Source organism: Amblyraja radiata, chromosome 14 (assembly GCF_010909765.2).
Source record: "Amblyraja radiata isolate CabotCenter1 chromosome 14, sAmbRad1.1.pri, whole genome shotgun sequence".
Lineage (NCBI taxonomy): Eukaryota > Metazoa > Chordata > Chondrichthyes > Rajiformes > Rajidae > Amblyraja > Amblyraja radiata.
Window position 1 is genome coordinate 51,344,192 of NC_045969.1, and position 23,789 is coordinate 51,367,980.

General features: G+C 43.6%; 2 protein-coding genes across 4 annotated transcripts in view; one reads left to right on the top strand and one right to left on the bottom strand.

Moving 5' to 3' along the window:
- trappc2 (trafficking protein particle complex subunit 2) lies at nt 1–12,066 on the bottom strand. The gene is made up of 5 exons (XM_033033344.1): nt 11,851–12,066; nt 7,979–8,087; nt 3,451–3,595; nt 1,767–1,852; nt 1–571 (listed from the first exon to the last, which is right to left on the bottom strand). The coding sequence occupies exons 2-5, from the start codon at nt 8,069–8,071 to the stop codon at nt 473–475; spliced, it is 423 nt and encodes a 140-aa protein (XP_032889235.1). The 5' UTR covers nt 8,072–8,087; nt 11,851–12,066; the 3' UTR covers nt 1–472.
- A 228-nt stretch (nt 12,067–12,294) lies between these two features.
- The window catches only part of ofd1 (OFD1 centriole and centriolar satellite protein), a 92,023-nt gene continuing 80,528 nt past the window's right edge, over nt 12,295–23,789 (top strand). For 2 of the 3 annotated variants that reach the window (XM_033033346.1, XM_033033347.1), the window contains exons 1-7: nt 12,305–12,369; nt 15,716–15,833; nt 16,328–16,543; nt 20,418–20,486; nt 20,573–20,603; nt 20,723–20,830; nt 21,292–21,428. In XM_033033346.1, the coding sequence (XP_032889237.1) occupies nt 15,738–15,833; nt 16,328–16,543; nt 20,418–20,486; nt 20,573–20,603; nt 20,723–20,830; nt 21,292–21,428 (657 nt within the window). In that variant the 5' untranslated portion in view covers nt 12,305–12,369; nt 15,716–15,737. Of the gene's footprint in view, nt 12,370–15,715; nt 15,834–16,327; nt 16,544–20,417; nt 20,487–20,572; nt 20,604–20,722; nt 20,831–21,291; nt 21,429–23,789 lie in introns of all 3 variants that reach the window. The other variant, XM_033033345.1, reaches the window with a different exon arrangement.

The window sequence follows — 23,789 nt, forward strand, 5'->3', positions numbered from 1 at the left end:
GACAGGTCCATTCCATCTTTATTGGGCATGTATATTGTCCTCAATGTTATTTTTAGTTAAATAGAATAACCCTGGATGAAAGATGAACATTTCTTTGTTGAAGTCAATGCAATATGTAGGAGAATAAAAAGGTGACTACAACTGGCATGAAAAAAATAAACAGGTTCTTTGAAAGTAAACATGAAACAGTGTAACTAGCTTGACAATAGGAATAAGTTCTATAATCAAAGTACAGGTTGCATACAGTACCATCCCCATATCAATATATACATAGCGGACAAAAATGGGTCCAATTACAACAACATGTACTTTCAATTGAGGATCTAAACAAACTGATGTGATATTGAACTTCAATTTCAGTGATGTCAAAATCCAACATATACATTATATACTTAAGTGACAGCAGAATTGATAAAATAAAATTGTGTGTACTAATTTAATATACAGAATGGCATCTAATAATTAGAAATCTTCAACTCAGCAGATGCTTCTTTCCCAAGAATTGAACTTTTCTATCAAATGCTGTTGATCGAATTAGGGTGTTGGGTTCATAAAATGGATTCATAGCAAACTAAAAAAAAACAAAATAGTAATCAGACAAGTTACAGAAATCCAAAGTTATCAGATCAAAAGAGGCATCCAGTTAATTTACGATAAACTAAAAATGATATAAAAGACATGATGGCTAGAGGATCATTAAAAGAACAAACTGCAACTATTATACCAATTTGTGGCAAGAAACAGCAACGTTTCTCCCAAGACTTGACAAGAAATGCTTTCTATCGTCTACAGCCATGTTGAGGCTGTAGTAAATCATTTTTTATAATCATTATGCTAATACAAACATCAGATAATACATTCAGATTAATCTTGTTGCAAGCCTATCACGTTTAAATGTGTAGGAAGGAATTGCAGATGCTGGTTTAAACTGAATATAGACACAAAAAGCTGGAGCAACTCGGCGGGTCAGACACCTCTGGAGAAAAGGAATAGGTACCATTTCGGGTCGAGACCCTTCTTCAGACAGTCAGGGGAAAGGGAAAGGAGAAATAGATGGTGGGACTTTCACCTAGCCCACGGCTAACAATGGTCTGATTCCTTTGTCATCATTACTTTTTTGCACATTTTTCATTCATTTGTTCTATATCTCTATATCACTGTCTAGAATGATGAAAGGGGATCTTATTGAAATATATAAGATTATTAAGGGTTTGGACACACTAGAGCAGGAAACATGTTCCCAATGTTGGGGGAAGTCCAGAACCAGGGGCCACAGTTTAAGAATAACGAGTAAGCCATTTAGAACGGAGATGAGGAAACACTTCTTCACACAGAGTTGTGAGTCTGTGGAATTCTCTGCCGGTTCTCTATACTTTCAAGAGAGAGGGCTAGACAGGGTTCTTAAAGATAGCGGCATCAGGGGGATATGGGGAGAAGGCAGGAACGGGGTACTGATTGTGGATCATCAACAAAGATCACATTGAATGGTGGTGCTGGCTCGAAGGGCCGAATCGCCTACTCCTGCGCCTATTGTCTATATCCTCGTTTCCTATTCGGAAACGCAACCTATTCCTTTTCTCCAGAGATGCCGTCTGACCTGCCGAGTTACTCCAGCTTTATGTGTCTACCTTCATGTTTAAATGTTACTGTCTATCCTTTTACATGCGCAGAATGAGAAATTATAATCAAAATTACACGTTAAATTTCAACAGTAATCTTACAATTGTCCCCTTCGGAGAACAAAAGTAGAACCAAAATTTACTTACCTTAATGTACAAATCATAGACATCATTGAAGAAATTTTTTATCCCATCTTCTTGCCGAACATCGTGCAACATTATGAATCTCATATGTGTAGAGGAATTAAGAAAAATAACAAAACCTTAGTAGTAAATGCTCACATAATTTTTTCAGCACACAGCTGCATTTCTCTTGCCCACTCAAAACAGCTACATGTGATATTTCATTAAATTATTAGAGCAAGTCAAGCTGCTCAAAGAAAGCTCTGCCAAGTTGACCACAAAGGCACTCCTACTCCTATTTAATTTTCGCCCAGCCTTGATGAAGAACCGGTAATATAGTTCCACGTCAAGACGGTTTGCAACTGGGAAGTGAACCTGAAACTGCTTCTCATGCACCTGCTGCTCATGTCCGCGGTGAAAAGGTCTTGGGTTTTGGAGGCAGTGTCAGAATAACCCGAATGAGTGGTGTATTTTGTACATAGTTTAAACAGCGGTCACAATATGTAGATGGTGTAGAGAATGAATACTCAGAGTGGTCAGTGGTGGGTGCTCATCAAGTGGGCTTCATTGTCCTGGATGCTGTTGAACGAGAGAGATGTTGGAGCTGCAATCATCCAGGCTGCACGGTAGCTCAGTGGTAGAGTTGCTGCCTTACAGCGACAGAGACCCGGGTTCGATCTTGACTAAGGGTGCTGTCTGCACGGAGTTTGTACATTCTCCCTGTGATCGTGCGGGTTTCCTCCCACACTCCAAAGACGTGCAGGTTTATAGGGTAATTGGCTTCGATAAATTGTCCCTAGTGTGTAGGATAATGCTAGTGCACGGGGGTGATCTCTGATCAGCGTGAAGTCGATAGACCGAAGGACCTGTTTCCACACTGTATCTCTAAAGTCTAAAGTAAAGTCTAAATGCAGAGCATCTTATTACACTTCTGATTTGCAGCCTTGTAGGTGGTGTAAAGCCTTTGGGATATTAGACTTACTTTTGTAGCCATGATAGTTGGCCCACTTGAGTTTCTGGACAACAACTAACTTGAGGATGATGATTGTGGGGTTGACTTGGCTCTGGTAATGTCCTTGAATGTCAAGGCCCTGGGTATATCCTTGAATGTCAAGGCCCTGGGTATGTTCTCTTCCATTGGGGATGGTCATTGCCTGACTGTCCTATGGTACAAATGTTACATGGTCCTTTGTGTACATCTGAAGGGCTTATCTGAAATAATTTTCTAGTTACTTGTGAATAATATTGGATGACACACCAACTGAAACGGATTAATCCAGTGGGTGTGCACAGCTTGATCAGAAAAACATTAGTGGCTAAAATAGAAAATTAGATGAACTATGCCAATGAGAGCAATGAACAATTTTTTTATTTTTAATAAATACGGTAGGATTTCAAAACACCACATCGTTGATTTGGCAGGATAACAAAAGGGGCAAAAGATTACTCTTTCATACCTAATCAGCCATGATCTGCCTTGATCAGCTATGATCATATTGAATGGTGATGCAGGCTCGAAGGGCCGAATGGCCTACTCCTGCACCTATTTTCTATGTTTCTAATTCTATGTACACAATCATAAATATTTCACTTAGTGTGAATGTACCAATGCAAGACAATGTGCAACCTGCTGAGCATTAGCAATGCAGAAAAACAATGTTAATTCTCTTTAACCTAGAAAAGGTTCACTCGGAAAAAAAAAGGATATGGCCAGCTGTAACAAATGCAGAGACAAACCATTCATTGAACTTATCAACAGTCTTCAGGTACATATTGTTGGATAACCACATGTTCTCATCCACCAAGTCAAGGGCAGCATGAGCTATAAACTGATTGAGGTGTCGATGATCATCCTGTTAGGAAGAAGAAAATTTATGCATGCACTCAACCAACAAACGACCTTTAAAAATAACGCAGCAATAATCCTTTTATAATTATCTTGAAAATGGATTTGGTTTGCATTAGTTAGCGGGATTCATTATGGATTTAGTTTTAGGGAGTGAAACTAGGCAAGTAAGTATCGATTGCCATGCCATTTAGTAGCACTGATAAAATCTGAAGATTTAACATAGGCAAAAAAGACAATGTCAAAGAAGAATTAAAATGCAGGAAGGCAAATTTTATTGGACTCAAGTGATATAACCAAACAGCGTTATAACAAGGAAATGGAAGAAGATTTAGGATGTTGCCAGCACTCATGGGACCGATCTATAGGGAGAGGTTGAGTAGGCTGGGACTCAATTCCTTGGAGCGCAGGAGGATGAAAAGTGATCTTATAAAGGCGTATAAAATTATGAAAGGAATAGATCAAGTAGATGCACAGTCTCTTCCCCAGAGTAGAGGAATTGAGGATCTCTCTCTACACTACCTACTTCTCCACCTATCTTCGTATCATCTGCAAACTTGGCCACAAAGCCTTCAATTCCCTCATCCAAATCATTGATATACAACGTGAAGAGTAGCAGTCCCAGCACTGATCCCTGCGGAACACCGCAAGTCACTGGCAGGCAACCAGAAAAAGCCCCCTTTATTGCCACCCTTTGCCTTCTGCCATCCAGCCAACCTGCTGTCCATGCTAGTATCTGTCCTTTGATAACATGGGCTCTCGTCTTCTTCAGCAGCCTCACGTGCGGCTTTCTGAAAATCCAGATAAACAACATCCATTGACTTTCCTTTGTCTATCCTGCTATTTACTTCCTCAAAGAATTCCAACAGATTCATCAGGCAAGATCTCCCTTTCATAAAACCATGCTGACTTTGGCCTACTTTATCATGTAGTTCGAAGTACTCAGAAACCTCATCCTTTATAATGGAGTCTAAAATCTTACCAACAGGATTATTCTCCACAATATTGTAATGAATGAACAATATCAAAAGACAAAGTTGATAAGAACGATTACAAAAAGTGGAGAGATGAAACTAGGTCTCCCATTTGTTAAGAACAAAAACATTTGCACATACAGGTAGTTGTGCTAAAATACAAGTATCCATCAGGCCTGTTGCACATTAAGCGATTAATGAATTAGGATACACTATTTGGTCATAATGTAATTTCTATTGGGAACAAGGGAACCATTTAAAGTTACTTTGGAAATTGACAAGCAGAAAAAAAAGCTTCTTGGGATAAAAGGTTTCTGGAAGAAAACTGTCTCCCTGTAAACTTCCTACACAACAGTCAGACACCAATGTTTCATGAGAACAGTAAGTTTCACAGTAGTTGGTCATTGAAATTGGCAAACAATCGCTTCTATATTAAACAATATAGCATGCAGTCTTTAGTATTAACATATACTGGGTAATTGCCTTGTGGAGCATCTGCAAGCCTTGAGCTTCCGGCCACTTTCATTTTCCATCTGATTCCAACCTCTCAGTCTGTGATCTCCTGCACTGTTATAATGAGGCCCAAGATAAACATGAGGAGTAGCACCTCATATTCCTTCTGGGCAAATTGTAGCCTTCATATTCAAATTCTACAAATGTTCTATCAGTATCAGAACTGGCCAAATTTCCATCTGGGATATCGGTTCAGTTTTTTCTCTCAAACCGGCACATTGCTGAATTGCTGGGAATGTCCCACACCTCCACATTTTGGAACTTTTACATTCCTTTGTCTGTGTTCTCAGCCTCTAAATGCCCTCATTTCATTCCTTCTCCGAATAAAGGAGCATGTTCTATTTCACCATCCGCTTCCATTAATCCATCAACCTTGTTTACCACGAGCATCCTTGCCCTCACCCGAGATATTCTGCACGTACTATCCATCCCTGCAACTCGATCCTAATGTTTTTTTTCCTTTATCGCAGTCCTGTTAAAAGGACCTCACCCTGAAACATTAACCCTTGTATATCTCTCCACTGATGCTGCCTGTCTTGCTGAGTGTTTTGAGCATTGCTTTAATTTCAGCTATTCAACACCTGCCGTGTTAAAGGAACTCAGTAAATCGGGTAGATTTTCAGGTGGAAAACAGACCGTAGTAAAAAAGTGGTCAGAGAACTGGTGAGCAGTTTTCTGCCGCCATCTCTCCACGATATCATGCAATAAAGTCTCCGCTTTTCATTTTCCCTTAATTTCCCTCTAAATTAATTTCTTCCACACAGACAGATAACATTTTGAGTCAGGATCATTCTTCAGACTACAGCTTTTATACATTTTTTTTTATCTTCAGACAATCTCACTGCAGCGGATAAAATGGAAGTTTAAATGGATAGATCCTCAAGCTACTTGAGAAGTGCATCACTTAACAACAGAAGTCTCCTCCATCTTTCTGCTGAAAGGATTGTACTCATTAATATTTTGGGCAATGGCTATTCCACTCTTAACAACATGGACTAAGGTTCATCTAGTTGTTAATTTAATTTAGTCACTTATGGATGTATGGATGGTACAGAAAATGTCTGTCTGGCAAGTCTAAAATAAGGAGCTAATGGGGCTTTCTCACGGGGCGACTTGACGCAAGATGTAACCAGAGTGAAGTGGTCGTGGTCTAGCACGATATCACACGATATAACGGGGGGGTAGATAAAGAGTTCCCACAGGTACTCGGCATTTCAGTTATTTGTGCGAGTGACTTGTCCGTCTCCCGAGCTTTCCCGTTAAATCTTGAATGAACATTGTGAACTGTGAAGTGTTGTTAAATCATCACGTGGCACAAATGATGTCACTTTTTTTTTCACACACTATAAATATCCTCCCTTGGTTGAATTGGCTCATTTGGAGACATGCCTGTACTAAGTAGTTTCGAGTACAGGATGGTGGTGTTTTTCATTGACGCGCTGTATGCAGCAGCCCTCTATGTGAATCGAGGACGCTTGCGTGAAGGCAGAAGGGTGAGATTAATTAAAAAGCGAATTAAGAGGAAGTCTCACTGGGTGAAGCCCATCTTTGAACGGAGACCTCTATTTGGACAATATGATAAACTGCTTAATGTGCTGTGCGAAGAGGATAAAAGTGCATTCACAAACTTTGTCAGAATTTCACCCGAGCTCTTTAATGAGCTGAAAAATAATTTGGGACCTCTGCTGAAGAAGACTGACACTGTAATGAGAAAGGCACTGGAACCAGGGTTGCGCATAGCAATCACCCTCCGCTACTTGGCCTCAGGCGATTCTTATAAAAGTCTATCTTACAACTTTCTTGTCGCCACCAACACCATCTGTGGTATTGTTCGAGAAACCTGTGAGGCGATCATCAAATTTTATGCAGCTGAAGTGATGGAATGCCCCAGTACACCAGATGCGTGGAAGAGAGTGGCGCTGGGGTTTGAAAACAGTTGGAACTTTGCTCATACATGTGGGGCTTTGGATGGCAAGCATGTGGCAATTCGTTGTCCACCCAGAGGTGGCTCAAATTATTTCAATTACAAGAAATTCCACTCAATTGTACTCTTGGCGGTGGTTGATCATAACTACAACTTCCTGTATGTGGATGTGGGACGTCCTCGATGGACACATGTTCCATTGGCGATATTGAGACCACCTTTTTTACTCACCTTCTGTCCCCTCTGTCCAGCTTCCGGGTTCACCGTTCGCAGGAGTTCCCATGGTAAACGCAAGAGTTATTACGGATATCGCACTGGCCACTACGTCCATATAATGTTTCAATGTTCAACCACAAGTGTACAAGTCACTCTTGGAGAAATTCAAGCTTGCTTGAATTTTCTCCCGAATCAACAAGTTACACGAGTACCTGCCGTTAGCGCCACGGTGGTCCACGAATGCCGTACGGTTATCGTACGAGGTTCCCACGATGTTCAACTCTGGTTACCTCTTGCGTCAAGTCACCCCGTGAGAAAGCCCCATAATAAACCAGCGGTAGAGTTGCTGTCTTACAGCACCAAAGACCCGGGTTCAATCCTGATATGGTTGCTCGCTGTATGGAATTTGTACGTTCACCCCGTGACCTGTGTAAGTATTTTCCGAGATCTTCAGTTTTCTCCCACACTCCAAAGACGTACAGGTTTGTAGGTTAATTGGCTTGGTGTAAATGTATATTGTCCCTAGTGTGTGTAGGATAGTTTCAATGTGCATGGATCGCTGGTCGGTGCGAACTTGGTGGGCCGAAGGGTCTGTTTCTGTGCTGTATTTCCAAACAAACCACAATTTCTGATTGAAATTGTGTGTCTGTATCAGTAAGTCATCCATGAAGCTGTAGGAAATCGTGAGATGTACAATTGCCGTTATGGAGCTTGAGCATGCCAGGGCACAGAATGCACTTGTGGGTAAATACTGTATACTTACTTTGGGCTCTATTTTGCCTGCTGGAAGAAACTCCATTTCAAAAACGGGATTATCATGGTGACCAACTATAACAAAATAAAAGCTGCCAGCCATTTTTTCCAAGTCTAACCTGTAAAACACAGAATATAATGCTCACCTGAAATAAACCACAAATTTAAAAATACTTTAAATTATATGAAGGCTTTTTTCTACATCCTGGTACAGACACTAAGTTTTGGAGTCGTATTTCTAAATGAAACCATGAAGCTGGTTAATATATTTTTCTAAAAATGTTCTACACCTGTACTAAATTACGCAAATTTGAATGAGAACTGACTTTAAATATTATTTTTTTTAATTACTATATTCCCCTCTTTCTAACATAATTGATTCTAGGTTTTTATCAGGAAGCTGCCAACATTGCATGGAAATAATCCAGAAGAATAACACAGATGCAATATAGGCCACCCCTGGGTAACAAACGGTTATATTTTTACAGACATCCATAAATCGATTTTGTCCTTAAGTCAGAATATAGATAGAAATAAAAGTTGCTTATGGTAACCTTATCTCCAAAATATTGTAATGAACAACATCAAAAGACACGTGACTAATAAGAACAACAATAAGTGGAGACACAAAACTAGATCTGCCGTTTGTAGAGGAATAAAAGCACCTCGACACATACATATAGGTAGTTCTGCTATATAGGCTATTTAGGTATTATGCGATTGATGAATTAGGAAACACTATTAGGTTATAACACAAATTTAATTGGGAACTAGAAAACCATGACAAGCAGTAAAAAAGCTCCTTGGGATAAAACGTTTCGAGGAAAACAAGTTTCCATGTAAACTTCGTGCAGTAATCAGATATCAATGTCTCTTAACAGTCAGTTTCACAATTGAAATTGACACACAATTGTTTCTACTGACACTTGTACATAAATTGTATTAGACCATTGTGGTGGTGGGCCTGATCTCAGACAACGATGAGAAGGCCTACGGGAGGAGGTGGCTGATCTGGCACTCTGGTGTCAGGACAACAGCCTCCTCTTGAACATCAAAAAAACTAAGGAGCTGATCGTGGACTTTAGGAGGGCACATCATCCGTGGACGTACACACTTTTGAGGATAAATGGGGATACTGTAGATAGGGTGAGCTGTTTTAAATACCTGGGAGTCCACATCTCTGAGGATATGACATGGACATCACACGCCGCAGCACTCGTGAGTAAGGCAAGGCAGCGCCTTTACCACCTCAGGCAATTGAGGAAATTCAGAGTGTCTCCGAGGATCCTCCAGTGCTTCTACTCAGCGGCTGTGGAAAGCATCTTGTACGGAAATATTACAATCTGGTTTGGGAATTGCTCTGCCCAGGACAAGAAGGCTCTGCAGAGAGTAGTGCGTTCGGCCGAACGCACTATGGGAACTTCACTCGCCCCTCTGCAGGAACTATACATCAGGAGGTGCAACACCAGAGCCAATAAGATCATGGGAGACCACTTCCACCCCTACAACGGACTGTTCCAGCTGCTATGGTCAGTCAAACGCCTCCGTTGCCATGCTGTGAGAACGGAGAGGTTGAGAAGGAGTTTCTTCCCAGAGGCCATTAGGACTGTAAACTCCTATCTCACCAGAGACTAACTTTACTGTACCACTCTACTGCTTTTTTTTTAATTGCTGTTTTTTTCCCTTATTCCTTCCGCCCACAATAATTAATATGTAAAAGAATATGTGATTCTGTTCCATTCTGTTTGTAGTTTGTTCGTTTGTTTGTCTTTTTGCACAAAGTCCACGAGTATTGCCACTTTTCATTTCACTGCACATCTCGTATGTGTATGTGACGAATAAACTTGACTTGACAATATAGCATACTGCCTTCAACATTTTAGGCTTTCAGTAACAAAAATCAACGTACAACTATTGAAGCCTCCTGTTTTTCAAAATCCTGTGAGAAAACTAATTTTGTTATTGATCGATTCTGAAACACTAGAAACCAAAAGCCCCTTTCATCCCACCGACACAATTGTTTTTATAATCCGAGTTTCCTGGGAACACAAACATTCGCTTCATAGCAGAACTACCTTTAGAACAGTACACAAAAATTGATTTATTTTTATCCTTTTATTCAAGAAGGAACTGCAGATGCTGGAAAATCGGAGGTACACAAAAATGCTGGAGAAACTCAGCGGGTGCAGTAGCATCTATGGAGTGAAGGAAATAGGCAACTTTTCGGGCCGAAACCCTCAGAAGAAGGAGTACGGAGGATGAACAGGAGTACGGAGGATGCCATCTCAACGGCACTTCACTCCGCCCTCTCCCACCTCGACAACAGAGACACCTACGTGAGAATGCTGTTCATCGATTATAGCTTAGCATTTAACACCATTATCCCCTCAAAACTGATCACCAAACTCAGCGACCTGGGCATCGACCCCTCCCTCTGCAACAGGATACTGGACTTTTTAAGTAACAGACCCGAGTCTGTTAGGTCAGACAACCACACCTATTCAACCCTCACCTTGAACACCAGCGTTCCACAGGGCTGTGTGCTGAGCCCCCTCCTCTACTCCCTCTTCACCTACGACTGCACACCTGTATATAGTACTAACATCATCATCAAGTATGCAGATGATACAATGGTGATTGGCCTCATCAGCGACAACAATGAGTCGGCCAACAGGGAGCATGGTGCGCTGACAACAACCTGGCCCTTAGCTCCAAGAAGACCAAGGAGCTCATTGTGGACTTCAGAAGGTCTAGGGACGACACGCACACCCCCATCCATATTAACGGGACGGAGGTGGAACGTGTTTCCAGCTTCAGGTTTCTGGGGGTCAACATCTCCGATGATCTCTCTTGGATCCACCTGACACCGACACCGACACCCAATTACCTCAACACTGGTCAAGAAGGCTCACCAGCGTCTCTTCTTCCTGAGGAGACTAAAGAAGGTCCATCTGTCTCCTCAGATTCTGGTGAACTTCTACCGCTGCACCATCAAGAGCATCCTTACCAACTGTATCACAGTATGGTATGGCAACTGCTCTGTCTCCGACCGGAAAGCACTGCAGAGGGTGGTGAAAAGTGTCCAACGCATCACCGGTTCCTCACTCCCCCCCCATTGAGTCTGTCCAAAGCAAACGATGTCTGCGAAGGGCGCGCAGCATCGTCAAGGACTGCTCTCACCCCAGCCACAGACTGTTTACCCTCCTCCCATCCGGGAGGCGCTACAGGTTTCTCCGTTGCCGGACCAGCAGGTTCAGGAACAGCTTCTTCCCTGCTTCTTTACTGCTCATTATTCTATGTTCGCTCTTCTGGATGAGATGCTAACTGCATTTCGTTGTCTTTGTACTGTACACTGCACAATGACAATAAAGATTGATTCTGAAACGCAGCGGGTGAGGCAGCATCTATGGAGCGAAGGAAGAATAGGTGACATTTCAGGTCAAGACCCTTTTTCAGACCGATGTGGGAGCGGGGGCCGGGAAGAAAAAACAAGATATATAGATGGTGATTATATACAGATATTGAACAAATGAATGAAAGATATACAAAAAAGTAACAATCAACAAGGAAACAGTCCATTGTTGGCTGAACCTCATATGTTAACAGTATCTTATATTTCACTTGGGCAGCTCACAACCCAGGGTCTCAACCCGAAACATCACCCATTCCTTCTCTCCACAGATAGATGCTGCCCGTCCCGCTGAGTTACTCCAGCATTTTGTGTCACCAGTACAACGACAAGGGACGGGGTAGAGAGGGGGGGATGCAGGGTGCAGGAGGGAACTGCAGATGCCGGTTTACACCGAAGATAAGACACAAAATGCTGGAGTAACTCAGCGGGGCTACTTGAAGTAAGAGAAGCCCGGCCACTGCCGACCCTACCTCCGGCGCCGAGCTCTTGCGATTACTGAGGCAGCTGGGCCTTGTGTCCGCGGATAATTACACTGCTGCCACCGACGCTGAGCCGTCTCCTGGCGGCGGTGAGGCCGCCTGACACCGACACCCAAAGATTATAGAAGAGCTCCTCTGGTATCTCTGCCGACTTCAACGGCTGCTCGCGCCCGCTTCCACGGGTCAGCTTCCGGTAGAGTGGGGCCGTCGCACAGTCCGCCCGACGTCCCGCGTCACGCCCCTCTCACCCACCCGACGTCCCGCGTCACGCCCCTCTCACCCACCCGACGTCCCGCGTCAAGCCCCCCTCAACCACCCGACGTCCCGCGTCACGCCCCCCTCACCCACTCGACGTCCCGCGTCACGCCCCCCTCACCCACTCGACGTCCCGCGTCACGCCCCCCTCACCCACTCGACGTCCGTACGTTTTACGTCACGCCCACCAGCCTGCCCGACGTCCCGCGGTTGCCGGAGTTACTGGTGGAGCGTCGGAGCTGCGATAACGACGGGGTGAGTGCGGGAGAGGGGGGAGAGATGAATGCTGGAGGAGGGGTGAGTGCAGGCTTGGGGGGGAGGGGGTGAGGAGTGCTGGAAGGGGGCGAGTGCTAGGGGGGGTGGTGATTGCTGGCGGAGCCTCATCTTCTACAGGGAGGTCTTTGAGCTCAGCATCAACGGCCGAGGGAGGTGGGGGCTGTGTGACTGGGGAATTGTTGTGGGACGTATCACTGATGGGGATGAGTCAGAGTATAGAAGAGAGATCGAGCAACTGTCCATATGGTGCCAGCGCAATAACCTGGCCCTCAACACCAGCAAAACCAAGGAACTGATTGTGGACTTTGGAAAGAGTAAACATAGAAACATAGAAAATAGGTGCAGGAGTAGGCCATTCAGCCATTCAATATGATCATGGCTGATTATCCAACTCAGTATCCTGTACCTGCCTTCTCTCCATACCCCCTGATCCCTTTAGCCACAAGGGCCACATCTAACTCCCTCTTAAATATAGCCAACGAACTGGCCTCAACTACCTTCTGTGGCAGAGAATTCCAGAGATTCACCACTCTCTGTGTGAAAAATGTTTTCCTCATCTCGGTCCTAAAAGATTTCCCTCTTATCCTTAAACTGTGACCCCTTGTTCTGGACTTCCACAACATCGGAAACAATCTTCCTGCATCTAGCCTGTCCAACCCCTTAAGAATTTTGTAAGTTTCTATAAGATCCCCCCTCAATCTTCTAAATTCTAGCGAGTACAAACTGAGTCTATCCAGTCTTTCTTCATATGAAAGTCCTGACATCCCAGGAATCAGTCTGGTGAACCTTCTCTGTACTCCCTCTATGGCAAGAATGTCTTTCCTCAGATTAGGAGACCAAAACTGTACGCAATACTCCAGGTGTGGTCTCACCAAGACCCTGTACAACTGCAGTAGAACCTCCCTGCTCCTATACTCAAATCCTTTTGCTATGAATGCTAACATACCATTCACCTTCTTCACTGCCTGCTGCACCTGCATGCCTACTTTTAATGACTGGTGTACCATGACACCCAGGTCTCATTGCATCTCCCCCTTTCCTAATCGGCCACCATTCAGATAATAGTCTACTTTCCTGTTTTTGCCACCAAAGTGGATAACCTCACATTTATCCACATAGTAGGAGGGGGACCCTCAGCCCCATTTATATCAACGGGTCGATGGTTGAAAGAGTCAAGAGCTTCAAATTCCTGGGCGTACACATCTCTGAAGATCTTTCCTGGTCCGAGAACACTAATGCAATTATCAAGAAAGCTCATCAGCGCCTCTACTTCCTGAGAAGATTACGGAGAGTCGGTTTGTCAAGGAGGACTCTCTCTAACTTCTACAGGTGCACAGTAGAGAGCATGCTGACTGGTTGCATTGTGGATGGTTCAGCAATTTGAGCGCCCTGGAGAGGAAAAGACTACATAAGGTAGTAAACACTGCCCAGTCCATCACCGGCTCTGAACTTCCTTCCATCGAGGGGATTTATCGCAGTCGCTGCCTCAAAAAGGCTGGCAGTATCATCAAAGACCCACACCATCCTGGCCACACACTCATCTCCCTGCAAACTTCAGGTAGAAGGTTCAGGAGCCTGAAGACTGCAACAACCAGGTTCAGGAATAGCTACTTCCCCATAGCCATCAGGCTATTAAACCTGGCTCTGACAAAACTCTGATTATTAATAATCCATTATCTGTTATTTGCACTTTATCAGTTTATTTATCCATGTGTGTATATATTTATATTATGGTATATGGACACACTTATCTGTTTTGTAGTAAATGCCTACTATGTTCTGTATGCTGAAGCAAAGCAAGAATTTCATTGTCCTATACAGGGACACATGACAATAAACTCACTTGAACTTGAACTTGAACTTTTGCAGGGGGGTGAGAAACAAAGGTGAAACCAACTTGTGAAAGTCTGGGCACTGCCATGACGGGCCAGGCGGCCTCCCTGCTAGGGGTGTGATCCTAGGAATTGACAGTGGTGCTTCTGTCTGTATATAAATTGTCACCACCGTTGAAGAAATGTTCTGAGAAAGAGGGAGTGGGAAACAGGGAAACAGTGCTGGCATTAATGATTGTACATGTTGTCCTATTCAAATAGTATCTATAATATGCCTGTATAGCTGCACCAAGTCACAGTTTAATTGTTCCAGTTAAGGAATCACTCTTGATTCCTGAAGAGCAGAGATGCATGGTAGAGCATTTTCTGCAGATGAACTTGTGCAACAAAGTGTGTCTGTCCCTCGCAGATAGATTTTGTGAAACCTTTAGATTCAACCAGTTATTTTGTATTTCAACATAGTTTATTGATTGATGATCTCAAGGGCCTGTCCCAATTACGCGATTTTTTTTGGCAATTGCCAGAACCCGTCATAGTCGCTGCAGGTCGCGAATATTTTTTAAATGTTGAAAATCCAGCGGCGACCAGAAAAAGGTACAACTCTTTGAGCATCTACTCATGACCATACAGGCATCACCCCGCAACATGTCTGGTATTTCTGACCTGACGCCTGTATGGTCGTGAGTAGTCTCCCAAAGAGACGTACCTTTTTCTGGTTGCCGCTCGATTTTCAACATTGAAAAATTTCAGTGACCTGCTGCGACTATGACGTCGTCAAAAAAATCGCGTAAGTGGGACAGGCCCTTCAGTCATGCATAAATTTCAAGACAGATCAAGGAGTTTGAAATTGAAATGCAAACAAATTGCATTGGAATCGACAAATGCCAATTCTTAAATGGTTGAGATTTTTGATTTGGTTATGAATAATTTGAAGATCATAAGGTCATAAGTGATAGGAGTAGAATTAGTCTACTCCGCCATTCAATCATAGCTCTCCCTCCTAACCTTATTCTCCTGCCTTATCCCCATAACCTCTGAACCCTGTACTAATCAAAAAGCCTCATGTCAAATAGGTTGGAGTTTGATGGGGTGCCTGGATGTTTGGAGATGTGAGAATGCTCAGTGGTGTTTGGCCTTCGGAAGGAGCAACGGGAAATATTTACGAGGGGAAATCAGGAAATATTCTTAATAAAGATTTAATGTCCACTTGTAAAGGAGTGTACACGGATTTTGCAGCAGTCAACAAAAATCGGCACAGGACCTTTATGGCCCTGGCAGATTATAGAATTTATCATCTTCTTCTTGCGTATGGCGTGCAGAGCCTAAAGTTGTAGGACAACTTGTGTAGAATTTATGATATATTATTGATGATATTAATTTATGTGCAACTGTTTTATCTCTGCAAAACAACTAAATATTTTCAGATATTCTAACCATGATTCTTGATATTGATGTTTTTGTAATATACATATTTTTTGTTCAATCTTCTGCAGTTTTTTATAAATAAAAGTTAAAATGGCTTCTGGAACTGGTCAAGCTATTTCTTCAGAAGAACTTCGGAGAAGACTTTATCAGACATTCAAAAACAGAGGTGTCTTAGATTCTTTAAAGGTACATGGAAAGAAATTTATATTATTGCACAATAATCCAGGAATTATATATTAACAGCTAAGTAAAACCCCCACACTAGATGTGGAAGCAAAATGGTGTTATCTTGCAATCCTTGTAGATCCCTTAAAATATCAGTCTCATTGAGTTGGAGCATTGTAAATGGTGTTAAATAGCTGCTTTCTCATGTTTGCATGGTATCTTTTAAATTCATTATTACAGAACCTCTATAATTTTTAATTTCATCTGCGAAACCTCATTAATTCTATAATTAGTTTGCAGTTACTATAATTGGGTTGCTGTTAAAAATATTGATTTGTGTAATATATATATAACACATCATAGTTCTGTGTACAAACTAATTTCCCAGGAATGCTAATTGTAACATTAATTCAGCATTAAATGACAATGTATTGGATGAAATAACTGGAAATATTAGTCTAGTCATCAGCAAGTTTCTTCAAATGTTTCTCTCACGTAAATGTTCTCTTGTGCAGTCTCAGCTTCGAAATCAGCTTGTTCATGAGCTAACACGGCCGGATTTAAATGGACGTTTACTTTCACATGGTCACCATCGTCAGCATTCTTCTACGGATGAAAACTCTCTATTAATTATGGCAGCAAATAGCATTGTAGCCGATCACCTAAGCAGGACAGGATACGAGTACTCACTGTCCGTCTTCTTTCCAGAATGTGGCTTAGAAAAGGAGAAGGTAAATCACAATTGTATTAATATTTTTTTTTTTTATTAAACTAGTCGGAAGCAAACTTCATTTCGAAGTAGCAAGTAGTTGAACTGATTATTGATATGAAATCAGTCTATTAAACTGTCAGTGTTTTTTTACAAAATGAATAGCCCCATGAAATGTGTTGCTATCAAGTTTTACAAATACATTGATAACAATTTTAATCTGACCGTAGGCCCATGTTAAAGTAGGTTGAGTAATTCCAAATGGTCAGACAAATTAGGAGTGTATGCTGTATCAACAGTCGAATAACCATCTGTGTTACTAAGTACAGATAGCTAACATGGATGTGCAGCTGCTGGAGAGGGTCCAGAGGAAGTTTACGAGAATGATGGCCGACTAGGAAAAGGGGAGATGCAGCGAGACCTGGGTGTCATGGTACACCAGTCATTGAAAGTGGGCATGCAGGTGCAGCAGGCAGTGAAGAAAGCGAATGGTATGTTAGCTTTCATAGCAAAAGGATTTGAGTACAGGAGCAGGGAGGTTCTACTGCAGTTGTACAGGGTCTTGGTGAGACCACACCTGGAGTATTGCGTACAGTTTTGGTCTCCAAATCTGAGGAAGGACATTATTGCCATAGAGGGAGTGCAGAGAAGGTTCACCAGACTGATTCCTGGGATGTCAGGACTGTCTTATGAAGAAAGACTGGATAGACTTGGTTTATACTCTCTAGAATTTAGGAGATTGAGAGGGGATCTTATAGAAACTTACAAAATTCTTAAGGGGTTGGACAGGCTAGATGCAGGAAGATTGCTCCCGATGTTGGGGAAGTCCAGGACAAGGGGTCACAGCTTAAGGATAAGGGGGAAATCCTTTAAAACCGAGATGAGAAGAACTTTTTTCACACAGAGAGTGGTGAATCTCTGGAACTCCCTGCCACAGAGGGTAGTCGAGGCCAGTTCATTGGCTATATTTAAGAGGGAGTTAGATGTGGCCCTTGTGGCTAAGGGGATCAGAGGGTATGGAGAGAAGGCAGGTACGGGATACTGAGTTGGATGATCAGCCATGATCATATTGAATGGCGGTGCAGGCTCGAAGGGCCGAATGGCCTACTCCTGCACCTAATTTCTATGTTTCTATGTTTCTATGATCCCTGGAATGAGTGAGTTAACATATGGGAGCTTTTGATAGTGCTATGCCACTCCTAGCTGGAGTTTAGAAAGATGATGGGGAACCTAATTGAAACTTTTTGAATAGTGAAAGGCCTGGAGAGAGTGGATGTGGAGAGGATGTTTCCACTAGTGGGAGAGTAGGACCAGAGGTCATAGCCTCAGAATAAAACAACGTTCCTTTAGGAAGTAGATAAGCAGAAATTTATTTAGTCAGTGGGTGATGAACCTGTAGAATTCATTGCTACAGAAGGCTGTGGAGGCCAAGTCAATGGATATTTTTGCAGCAGAGATAGATAGATTCTCGATTAGATTGGATATCGTGGGTTAGGCACCCGACCTTAGGAGAAGGCAGGAGAATGGGGTTGAGAGGGAAAGATAGATCAGCCATGATTGAATGATGGGCCGAATGGCCTAATTCTGCTCCTGTCACATGAACTTGTGAATTTCCCCTTAATTTTCATCTCTGTAACATGAAGTCACTGGCTTATGTTAGTGCATTGTTCCAGCAGCCTTTACATTTATTAGGGTACTTAGTGCTTCTTTCTTTTCGAATGGACTATCACAATGACTTCAATTTTGGCTTTGTTTGGAGTGTTAGTTATGTGCATGATTTCATTTGGAGCTGCTGATGGTGACCAGGAAGTGGAACCCCAAATGATTTGATTTCCTTTCTTCTTCTAGAGTAGTGCCCTTTCTATTACTGTGATTGAGCTACACTACCCCAGTACAATTCTATGACCCAGGGTATAAGATTCTGCAGATCTCACAGTTTTCAGTGCATTAATCCATAGGGCTGAGGAAAATGAAAACATCTGTTTTAATCTTTTGGTACCAATCCACAATTTATGTGATAACTGTGGTCCATGATTTTTTTTTGCAATCACATCTCTATACTTATAAAACTGATCTTGGATGTGTATTTATTTGTGCGTGTGTGTGTGTGTGTATTTGTGTGTAATCACATCTTCGCAAAAAAACGAAGCGGTAACGGTAACATTTTTACATATTCCGGTAGACATTTTTCCCTCGGAGTCCAAAATCGCCTTATCTGAAAAATCTGACAAAACTTTGAATTTCAAAACAACTGTCTTTCGCTGATGATGTCACAATGGGTCTGCGTGCCTTCTTCCTCACGCTACGAATGACGTCACCCCTCCCTCCTCCCCCCCCCCCCCGTTATTCAAAAGACGCAGCCGGAGATGAAATCGGGCCGTCGACTGAAGACCAAAGATCATAGCTGAAGACTGCGGTGGCCCAACTCGCGGTCCTTTGGTCGATGCTCACTCGCCCGCTCAAGCCCTCGCCCCCTCGCCCACCCACCCGCCTCGCCCTCTTGCTGTCTCGCTTGGGGTTCTCATGTTGGCGCATGGTGTGGAGGTTGCTGCGCTCTCTGCTTCTGTCGCTGCCCTCTCGCTGCGTCTGCCCTCTGTCTCTGCCCTCTGTCTCTGCCCGCTGCCTCTGTCCTCTGCCCTCTGCCTCTACCCGCTATCTCTGCCTTCTGTTTCTGCCCTCTACCCTCTGCCCCAGCCCTCTCCACTCTGCCTCTGCCCTCTGCCCCTGCCCTCTGCCCCTGCCCTCTCCACTCTCCACTCTGCCCTTGCCCTCTCCACTCTGCCTCTGCCTCTGCCCCCACCCTCTGCCTGCCTCTGCCCTTCCTCTCGCTACCCCCCTCCCTCTCACTCTCTAGCCGCGCCTGCGAGCTGGGGGCTGTGCGTGAGTGGAGAGGGCAGGGGATGGGGTAAAAGGAGCGAATGAATAATATTAATATAATATCAAGGTGGGTGGTTAGTGTGTGTGTGTGTGTGTGGGGAGGATGGTTACGGTGTGTGTGACGCCGCAGGCCACCCCCCCCCCCCCAATGGGTCCCACTTGGTCTAGTTATTATTAAAATTTTACATCGGGTTGGTGATGGTGTTATTGAATAGTTGCAAAGGCAGTTATTAATGATATTCTTAAGATTATTAATTGTCTGGATACCAAGATAAAATGTAGGATGTGATTTTATGTTAATTGATTCATTAATTGATAGTAGAGATTATTTGGTAAGTACTTCAGTAAAGTTCCATTAACAATGGAGTAATAATATTAAGCTATTATTGTGGATAATCCATAGTACACCATATACCAATTACGGTGCAACATTTAATATCATGAATATAAGTTGAATTGCAATCATTTTGGGATCACGATTCTTCAGATCTAAGTACCTATTTAGTCTTTCCGATATTTCTGATAAAAGAGTAGTTCTTGGTTCTTTGGATTATATGAAAGAGGAAATATAATAGTAATTTTCTCAAAATCATTTCTTATCCCATATTACCTTGGTTATTATCGCTGTTATTCCTTGAATATTTTTATGAAGCAACCAAAGGCTTTCCTGCGATATACTGTACATTACATGAAATAACTGAGCATCTTGTATCAGATTTCCCTACAGTATCCTATACATTCTATGATTTATTTTTTTAAACTTTCTGAATAGGCACTGTTCAGGGGTAAAATTGGTTATTTGTAATAGTGTAGTTTTCGGCTGGTAAAACAGCATTTGATTCATTGCAAGGTTGTTTTCTTTATTTATTGTATTTTATTTCTTCATCATACCAAATGGCCCTACTGAAAAGACATATGCATTGAATTTGGTGGATTGACATTATGTGTTTTCTCTATGGATTCTTGGTGATATTATTATTAGCACTTGTGAAATTAATTTCACTTCTATTTTTCCAAAGGTATTTACATCAAAAGATCTGCTACAGATCATGAAAATAAGCTCAAGATCAGAACTGTACAAGTCCATTGTGAGTGTGTGTTCGATCATATTATAAATTAATCTTGGTAGTTATTTATTTCAGATTATGCTTATGCTTTATTTTTCCCACTTCAGATCTCACATCATCAAAAGGACCATGACAAAGGTAATAGAGCTGATTCAAATACTACAATAATACATTTAGAAATAAGTAGTAGCAGTCCTTTCAGAAATATTTGAACAAAAGGTTTCTTAACTGATCCATAATACTTGTATTGTTGTTAGGATTTCTTATTCAATTCCTGATGGAGCTGACTGATCATCGCCTAACAAAAGACTATCGAGATGCAGAGGTCCAGACCAGCTGTATTCCACAGTATAAGGAGTCTATTGGTAAGGAAAGGGGTGGGATTTTCTCTTTTTGCTATTTTGCTTTTAAAGGCGTGAGACTAATTAAGATAAATATTATGGCAGTACGTGCAATTTAATTGTACAGAGTTGGACCTCGAACTTATTCTGTAATGAGCCAGTTTTTAGTGAGCAAATGAGAATGATCACCTCCTGGCATTCCCCTTCTCTACTGGTGACTAACTAGGAATGTCTCAGCTGCTGATCTTATCAGTGGTCAGAGACCATTGGAAGCGGAAAGTTGTATTGTACTAATGAATCAAATTGAGACACAATATTTCAAATGTAAATCTGTTGGAATAATTGATCACCACTGGCAACTTCTGCTGGTTTTAGCACCCCAATCAGCAGCAACATGACAATGTAAATGCTCAATTTCCACCATTTCTGATTTTTTTTGATTTTGTCTGTATTTTGCACCTAGCTTCTCATTTTCTTTTTCACAGTTGATAAACTTCAAATGATTGACGAAGAATATGCGACTTATCAACCAACAAATATGCAAGAGGACTTTTGGGAAACAAAACTACTTAAATATCGCAAACAGATAGAAGAACAACTTCAGGCAGAGCTGCAGCAAGAGGTAGTACACCATATGCTATTGTTATCATCGTCATATAATATTACATAATGTAGTATTTCTGAATTAGGTAATATATTTAACAGCTTAACTAATAACCGTCAAATCACATTGCCCACTTACCTATACACTCGAGATTAACTATGCAAGTTGTACGTAACACTAGACCAAGTGTAGACCCGTTGTGTCTGCTCCCCCAACGTAATATTCCAGCACTCACCCGTTCCCCCAATGCAACCCGTTTTCGCTTTTTTTGAAACTTTAATCATGAATAACCCGGAGGGGGAAGGGGGTGTGGCACTCGGCAGCTTGAGAGCCCATTGTGATTGGTGCACTGGAGGGGAGATGGGGAGAGGGGGGGTTGGAGTGCTGGAGTGCCCCTCCCTCCCGGAGTGGCCTGTCCTGCCTTGTGTGTGCATTGTGACGTCACTTGGGTATTTTTTTCCAAAATGGGTGAGTTTTAAGAAAGCGGGCTGCTTGTAAAATTTCAACGATTAATAACTTCGGAAATATAGGTGGAAATACGACAGGAAGATGTTTATCGTTTGGAAGGAGATAGCAATTAACCAGATTGACACACACAGGGCACAAACAAGACAAAGACTTTTAGTTACATACTAGACCAAGTGCAGACCCGTTGGGTCTGTTCCCCAACGTGCGGTTGTGGGGGGGGAGGCGGCATGCAGCGTCACACACACTAACTATCCCCCCTCCACCCCCGCAACTCACGCTAATTACCCCCCTTGATATTATATTAATATTATTAATTTGCTCCTTTTACCCCATAACCACCCTATCTACTGAAGCATAGCCCCCAACTTGCAGTCACATCTAGAGAGGGGGGGGGGGGGGGGGTAGAGAGTGAGGGCAGAGAGAGAAGGGGCAGAGACAGAGAGAGAGGGAGAGAGAGAGGGGGGTGAGGGGGAGAGGTGGGGAGCAGGGAGGGGGAGGGTTGAGGGAAGAGGGTAGGGGGTGTGGAGGGGAGGGAGGGTGGGGGAGGGGAGGAGGGGAGAGAGGGGGAGAGGAGAGGGGGGAGAGGAGAGGAGAGGGGGGAGAGGAGAGGAGAGGGGGGAGAGGAGAGGGGGGGGAAGAGGAGGGGGGGAAGAGGAGGGGGGGGAAGAGGAGGGGGGGGAGAGGAGGGGGGGAAGAGGAGGGGGGGAAGAGGAGGGGGGGAAGAGGAGGGGGGGAAGAGGAGGGGGGGAGGGGAGAGGGGGGGGAAGAGGAGAGGGGGGGGAAGAGGAGAGGGGGGGGAAGAGGAGAGGGGGGGAAGAGGAGAGGGGGAGGAAGAGGAGAGGGGGAGGAAGAGGAGAGGGGGAAGGGGGAGGGGAGAGGAGAGAGGGGGAGAGGGGAGGGGGGAGAGGAGAGGGCAGAGACGAGAGAGGCGAGGGGGGGAGAGGAGTGGGGGGGGGAGAGGAGAGAGTGGGGGAGAGAGGAGAGGGGGGAGAGGAGAGGGGAGGAGAGAGGGATGGAGGGAGAGAGGGATGGAGGGAGAGAGGAGAGGGGGGGAGAGAGGAGGGGGGGGGGGGAGAGGTGGAAGGGGGGGGGGGGAGAGAGAGAGAGAGAGAACCCAAACCCCCCAAACAACCATTTGCAGGCAGTGCTTTTTTCCTTCAAACTAACCATAACCATATTTTCATTTTCAAAACCAAATTAAGGGTACTTACTCACAGCTGTGTAGACATTTGTTCAGTCATTCAGAGCTCAGACCTCCATGTTGTAGAGACTGATTGGGGCACACCACTTCCTGGTTTTATAGTCCCTCCCTCATCCCACCAGCAGGAGCAGCAGAGAGAATGGGGAATTTTGTAAAATCATTAATATCTCTGTCATATTTAATCGACGGGAAAAATCCTCGGCACACATGCGGCGGAGGGGGGCTCTGAGCGAGGTGGCCAAAAATGACGGCCGTAGGTGGCGGCGTTCTCTCGGAAATCGCAGCACAGATGGCCAAAACCGGTCAAGAACAGACTTTTAGTAATATACTAGAGCAAGTGCAGACCCGTTGGGTCTGTTCCCCCAACGTGCGGTTGTGGAGGGGGGGAGGCGGCATGCAGCGTCACACACACTAACCCCCCCCCGCAGTCAAGCTAATTACCCCCCTTGCTATTATATTAATATTATTAATTTGCTCCTTTTACCCCATAACCCCCAACTTGCAGTCACATCTACAGAGGGAGGGGGGAGGGGGGTTAGAGAGTGAGGGCAGAGAGAGAAGGGGCAGAGACAGAGAGAGACACAGAGAGAGGGGCAAGAGGGATAGGGGGATGGAGAGGAGAAGAGGGAGGGTGGGTGAGGGGGGAAAGGTGGGGGAGGAGAGAGAGAGGGTGAGAGTGAGGGAGGGTGGAGGGGAGTTGGTTTAGGGGA

Excerpts from the sequence above, each read along its gene's own strand:
- trappc2 (XM_033033344.1), bottom strand. The coding sequence starts at position 8,071 with ATGGCTGGCAGCTTTTATTTTGTTATAGTTGGTCACCATGATAATCCC. Across the intron at positions 3,596-7,978 it reads CAGGCAAAATAGAGCCCAAA|GATGATCATCGACACCTCAA; the intron begins GTAAGTATACAG and ends TCTTCCTAACAG. Across the intron at positions 1,853-3,450 it reads TGCATTTGTTACAGCTGGCC|ATATGAGATTCATAATGTTG; the intron begins ATATCCTTTTTT and ends ATTCCTCTACAC.